The 6,172-nt window shown below is 28.5% G+C and overlaps 2 protein-coding genes across 2 annotated transcripts; one reads left to right on the top strand and one right to left on the bottom strand.

The window, feature by feature from the left end:
* Positions 1 to 135: 135 nt before the first annotated feature.
* Positions 136 to 3,595, bottom strand: LOC117228960 (U3 small nucleolar RNA-associated protein 14 homolog A). The gene is made up of 8 exons (XM_033485075.2): positions 3,410 to 3,595; positions 2,911 to 3,127; positions 2,520 to 2,816; positions 2,201 to 2,452; positions 1,714 to 2,029; positions 1,602 to 1,646; positions 748 to 1,535; positions 136 to 660 (listed from the first exon to the last, which is right to left on the bottom strand). Exons 1-8 carry the CDS (start codon positions 3,511 to 3,513, stop codon positions 223 to 225), a joined length of 2,457 nt encoding a protein of 818 aa, XP_033340966.2. The 5' UTR covers positions 3,514 to 3,595; the 3' UTR covers positions 136 to 222.
* Positions 3,596 to 4,325: 730 nt separating this feature from the next.
* Positions 4,326 to 5,446, top strand: LOC117228961 (guided entry of tail-anchored proteins factor 1). Its single transcript, XM_033485076.2, has 4 exons — positions 4,326 to 4,734; positions 4,801 to 4,966; positions 5,078 to 5,145; positions 5,211 to 5,446. The coding sequence occupies exons 1-4, from the start codon at positions 4,666 to 4,668 to the stop codon at positions 5,406 to 5,408; spliced, it is 501 nt and encodes a 166-aa protein (XP_033340967.1). The 5' UTR covers positions 4,326 to 4,665; the 3' UTR covers positions 5,409 to 5,446.
* The last annotated feature ends 726 nt before the right edge of the window (positions 5,447 to 6,172 follow it).

Genomic DNA, 6,172 nt, shown 5'->3' with positions numbered 1-6,172 from the left:
CCTTATCTTTTGTTAGTAATTAGGATATACTGTTATCATTAATTTAGTGTTAGTAATACTTTATAAAATACAACAATTCTAGGAACCATTAGAAAATAAGTCGGTGAAATAGAAATACTATTCATAAAATACACATTTCGAAAACAAATTCAAATATCTTATATTAAAAATGGAGTTTAGTACAGTGATATTATAATAGGAATTATATGTACTTTATTTATATTATTTTTTCTGCTCAATTACTTTATTTCTTCTCTTGGCAATAAATTTTTTATTCTTCTTATGTGTATTTACCAGAATGTCCTCCGTCATTGGTTCAATAATTTTGCCCATACTTGTCTTAACAACCGGCTCAATTAACTTTCTGTGAGCAGTTTCAGGAACAAAATTTCTACCAATCGGCATTCTAACACTGGCTTCATAATCTTTAACGCTTGTAAATGGATATGGAAGTTCATTGACTTGATGTTGTTTTATTTTAGCTCTTTCGTCTTCAAATATTATCACGTCTCCCTTATTCTCATCTTTTCGAGGCAAATCTTTTGGAAACTTTACTATAAAACGTTTTGTTTTACGTTTTGATGGTTTAATGTTCTTCCCACCCCAACTACCCCAACCTGGTAAAGTTAGGTCGATATCTGTAGGTTGAGACGCTTTCACCTGCAAACATAATATTTTGACATAATATTAGACATAATATTTTATTCACTAATAATTGATCTGCAATAAGAATATATTTGAATATACCTTTTCTTGTTTTTCCTTTCTGAATTCTTCTACGACATCGTCATCAGCAAATGCTTCGCTTATTACATTCTGTTTTTCCTCATTCTCGCTATCATCCAAGGCGTTATCACCACCTGTTATGTCAGCTGGAAGGTCTGTGTATAAATGTTTAGATTTTACATTTATATATTTATTAGGATCTATTTCTTTTTCAGATTTATTTACCGTATCTATATTCGGTTTATTTACAAATAAATTGTTACTGTACGCTATGTTTTTAGCGTTTTCTAAGACTGCATTTGATTCCAAATCAATTGTATCAATATCTTCTTGTAAAGATGAGTCTATAACTAATCTTTTATTTCCATTTTGTATTTGAAGTCCATCGAAATCATCTTCTTTTTGTTCATTACAGCCTTTACGTTTACGTTTTTTAGAAACTTTATTGCAGTTTTCTGTGATATGCTGAAGTTTTGATTTGATCTGATTATATAATTTTTCTTCCGCAGCGTCAAATATTTTGTCTATTTTCTCTTTGTTCGAAATATTCGTTGAAGAATTGAATTCCTGTTGTACGTGATCTTGTTCTACAGATTGTACATTCCACATAGAAGTGGCGACAACCTTCTTAAAGTCTTTTTTCTGTAACTTAACAATTTTATTCATGTTTTCATCATCATCTGACACAATTGATTCAGAAATTTGTTTACTTTCACGTGTTCTATTGGCTTTTCTAGATTTTACTATTTTTATACGCTCTTTGTTTATTTGAGTTTCAAGCGATCCCGCATTAGTATTAATACATTCATCTGAAATTAAACGAATAATGAAATTCAATTTTTATTTATATTATGTATGTAATTTTCTAAACAAACCTTCCATTTCTTTATCCTTTTCAATTGCCGGGAATCTAGTATTTTCTATAATACAAAAAAATAATTACAAATTCAATTTTTACAACATGTAAGAACACATTTTTAAATATACCTTCAAAAATATTTCCGACGTTTGGATTTTTTGTTAAAATTTGTAATTCCCGATTTTCTTCCACGATACTGTTATTTACTTTCGATGGTTGGCTTGGTAATTGATTATTTCTATCATCCCAAAATTTACGATAACTTTCAACAAAATTATCTATTTCTGATCCAGTTTTCTGTACCCATGGATTTCCTGCGTCTGAAGCTGAAAGCTGCACAGGCGGGTTATCGTCTTCATTCTCTTCTTCACTATCATTCACTCTTTTTATGTTTTGTGTCAGCTCCCGACCAATTGATAACTGTTGTGCAAGTTCTTGACGAGTCTAGTAATAATTATAAGAATAAATATTAGGACAAAGTAGGTGGATTTGTTTATCATAAGAAACAATTATCAAATCATAGGCAAGTATTTCAGCTGTTCTAATATTAGAGGAAATAGAAAAGGAAATGATCGAAAAATTATTTAAAAGTTGATAGTATAAAACAACTCATACTTCTTTATCATATTTGGCTCGAAGTTGCTTGGATTGTGCCCATTTTCCTGTATTTTTGTGTCTAAGAGACATTCTTTCTTCTACTCTGGTCTTATCTAATTGTTCCAGCTTCTCTAATGCAGCTTGTGGATTAGTTTTTTTTAATTTTTCAAATTCTTTCAATTGTAATTTTATCTTTTCCTTCCTTTGAGCACGATGAAATTTTTTACTCTTGATTTTCTTTTGGCGATGAGACTTAGCTTCCCTATAAGACTACAAATATAAACAAAGTTAAAAGACAATCGAACATAAAAAAATGTTTTCGCATTTAAACATTAACCTGTTGTGCTCTAATTTTTGCAGCTTCTTTCCTCTTCATGATAATTTCATTCATTGTTAATGAGAAATCATCATCTTTTTCCTCAATATTTTCCTTTTGAGGTTCTAATGCAGCAAGTTCTTTTTCTAGATCTGATTGAATTCTAAATCTTTTAACAAATTCTTTAGTTGGCTCCAGTTTTATAGATGGCTGATTTAAAGGAAAACGAAGAGATTCTGCTGTTCTGTTTCTTGTTATTACAGCATTCCATTTTTTTAACTCCTTTTTTGTATTTTCAAATCCAACTATCCTTTTTATCTGAAAAATAAATGATACTTTATAGAAATCCTTTGATATGTATACATACATGGATATATATAAGTATTATCCAAATTATAAGAAAAAATCTTACTCTATCTGCAGCAGGTTTTTCTGCAGGCTTCTTTAGAACATTTACTTTCTTTCTTGCAGTCTCTAGATTTTTAACAATCTCGTGATGGTGACTTTTTTTACCTAATACTTTAGCTAGATCCTTTACATGCACTACATTTGAATCTGATATCCCACTTTTTACCAAATTGAATTCAGATACTTCTAAAGTAGGTTCACTTCTTTCTGGCTTTTTTACTCTAAAAGAAATAATTTACACTTATTTTAATACTAATTTTATACAAAAATAAAGACAATAAAATCAAAATTTAACTCTCTTTAAATTATTTAAGATATTGAATCAAACAGAATAGTATATACAAATTATTTTTAATGAAAAGAGATATAAAAATAAATTTCAAAAATATATGCGATATATTGTTTAAAACCTTATAAATATTTAATATTGAAGAATCTGATTATTCAGTAATTAAAAATAGAGGTTACATAGTACAAATTTCTTATACTATAATTTAACTTACCTTTGACCTTTGTCAAGCTCCGAAATAGCTTCCAGAAGTTTGGAATGAGATTCCGATACATTTTCATTTTCTTCTATATTATCTAAAAATTCTGAATCGCTCATTGTGTGTTATATATTTATATTGAAAACAGTTCTTACTACCACGATGGAAATGTAGTCATTGAAAAATAAACTTATAGTAGTGTGAACTACTGTATGTAGTATGATTTGTGTTGGCACTCCTGATAAGAGGGAAATTCAAATATAAAATGTAACGTCATGATAGCTTAGAATAGGTAGAGAGATAACGAGAGAGTTTTCTTGAGAAAAATTCCTCAATGAGAATTTAGTTGGCGAAACTCTCTCTCTCTAATTAAGTAATGCAGGGGAAATCCTGTAGCCTCACAAAGTTCTCTAATTTTTTGTAGACAGAGTCAAAACTCTGAACCTTTAGGATAAGAAGATGTGGGCTCGGCCAAAATTATTTCCGCAGGTACGTCCCAAAATTGTTCACAGTGTTTGTCGTTATATCAAATAACGAATGAAAAACTGCATTTTAGATGCATGTTTGTTCCACGAAAAAAATTATTTCGATTACCAGACCGCTTTACGACTTTCTTCCAGAAAAGTAGGAGTGGGAAAATTATCCATCACAAATGGGATTCGATGATGCCAATGGATTTCCATTGGAGAGGACTGCCTCCAGATATACAAATATGCTCTAAGGCTAAAATGAAAAAAGGTTTAGAGTATATAGTAATACCTCAGGTTTTGCACAATTTTTTAACATCTCTTAGCTTTTGCAAGCATAATTACAAGCAACATTGAATCGTCAATCAATCAGTGCAAATCAATTTCTACTCCCATTTTCGTTAATGGAGCGCACTGCGGCCGGAGAGTCTTGTAAAACTTGAAATATTACTATGCTATAAAAACGTTATTCTTCAGCATTATGTACTTGACAATATAATTTACAAGCTACACTTATAAATCACATGTGCCAATTGAATCACTATGAAAACATACATATGAATTATGCATTAATTATGCGTAATTTTTCAATAACAATGTTCTGGATTTGATGGTTCGGTAAAGTTCGCTAGCAACAGGGTAACAACGCGGCGCTACTGTATAGTGTAGGTTAGGGATCTCCTATTGTCAAGTACAATAATACTAAAGAAGTTTTTGTAATATGTTTTGTAATATGCATGTAAAATATCACTGCTAAAAGCAATTAGACAATGTGAAAACCATTTTCCCCAATATTTACGTACAATGAATTTGCTTGTAATATCAACTTTAAGTTGTGCTTTAGAATATGTTATTCCGATTTTTATTAAATATGTAAGTAGATGATATTTATACGTTGGAGAAAGAATAACGTTTTCAAAATTACTATTTTTATTACAGGCCACAACACGTTTTTATACCGAAACAAAATATGACGTAGAATTACGTACAGATCTGATTAACCTCAAACAGGAAATGACTGGGATATCTATTGTTGATGAATTTTCAAAATATGCCAAACTTCAACGTAGATATAATAAAATTGAAGGCGTTTTAAAAGAAACAGGTAGTACAAATATATATATATTTATTCATTAAATATATTCAATTAAATTATATATCAAAATGAATAAAAGACTATATAGAAATTTAATTGAAGAATGTTATTATGTTTTAGCAAATAGACGTTTATCTTCCCGAATGAAAGTACAGTTGACTGTAACATATGGATTCCGTTTATTAAATGTACGTATTTAATATTTCTATTAATCTTTTGGTAATAGTAACGTGTAATATTATGTATTTTTTAGGGCTTGTTGGTGCTAGTTTTGTCATATTTGTACAAAAATACACCAGTAATAGTTTTTCCAAAGGGCATGTTATGGCCAATACAAAATGTACTAAATTGGCCATGCTACGTTGGTCAAGAAGATTCAATTTCTTTTCTTATGTGGATTATAATTGCTAGATTAGTTGTATCTGCATGTAAAAAGATAGATATAACATAATATTAATAATTCAAAATAAATTATTTGCATACATAAAAGTCAGAATTTTTCTCAAAGATCTCTAATATAACTTTTACCTCATATTTATTGTAATAATTTATTTTTTGACTAAGGAAATAAATGAAAATACTTTTCAAATTGTACATAAAATTACTTCTTATGTAATAGGATATGTAAATAATTATGTAATAAATACTGAATTTTTAATAAGGATAAAAATGAATTTTTTTAATGTAATAGCAAAAAAGTGACTGTATTTCGTAAAAGCTTGATTAAAATACATAATACATAATAGTGAAATATATTTGCATATAATTATTGATAAGTAATAATTTTATGTCTGAACAAAACATTTCTATATATGACAATTGATACATCTATATTCTTCTATATAACGTAGCAAACCATGTTTTATTCACGTGTAGAATATTGATGAAACATCTATTTTATAAAGCTTACAAAAAAATAACTGAAAATTTTGCTTGTTAATTTACTATTCTGTGTAAATATTTATCTTATGTTTAATTTAGCTTTTGTTATATCAGTTTCGCATTTTTTTTTGTTAATGACTTTATAATTTGATATTGCAACACATATAATACCCAAATGTTACACGTATAAATGGTATTATAGAAAATGTTATAATGTAAAGACTTAAATTACTTCATTTAAATGAAAAGAAAACTGAACAATTAGTCTTGCATATCCCTACTGGGTGAGGAACAAAATTGTTGCTCATAACATATTTTTTATAATAAAAAACT

The sequence above is a fragment of the Megalopta genalis genome, chromosome 12, assembly GCF_051020955.1.
Source record: "Megalopta genalis isolate 19385.01 chromosome 12, iyMegGena1_principal, whole genome shotgun sequence".
NCBI classification, from domain to species: Eukaryota; Metazoa; Arthropoda; class Insecta; order Hymenoptera; family Halictidae; genus Megalopta; species Megalopta genalis.
Note: the sequence above shows the minus strand (reverse complement) of the source record. Positions and strands in the feature narration are given on the sequence as shown.

What these genes read in the sequence shown, in the direction of transcription:
- LOC117228960 (XM_033485075.2), bottom strand. Translation starts at nt 3,513, where the DNA reads ATGAGCGATTCAGAATTTTTAGATAATATAGAAGAAAATGAAAATGTA. An exon ending in GAGCTTGACAAAGGTCAAAG is followed by an intron (nt 3,128 to 3,409) that starts GTAAGTTAAATT and finishes TATTTCTTTTAG; the next exon opens with AGTAAAAAAGCCAGAAAGAA. An exon ending in AAAAACCTGCTGCAGATAGA is followed by an intron (nt 2,817 to 2,910) that starts GTAAGATTTTTT and finishes TTTATTTTTCAG; the next exon opens with ATAAAAAGGATAGTTGGATT.
- LOC117228961 (XM_033485076.2), top strand. Translation starts at nt 4,666, where the DNA reads ATGAATTTGCTTGTAATATCAACTTTAAGTTGTGCTTTAGAATATGTT. An exon ending in AGGCGTTTTAAAAGAAACAG is followed by an intron (nt 4,967 to 5,077) that starts GTAGTACAAATA and finishes ATTATGTTTTAG; the next exon opens with CAAATAGACGTTTATCTTCC. An exon ending in ATGGATTCCGTTTATTAAAT is followed by an intron (nt 5,146 to 5,210) that starts GTACGTATTTAA and finishes TGTATTTTTTAG; the next exon opens with GGCTTGTTGGTGCTAGTTTT.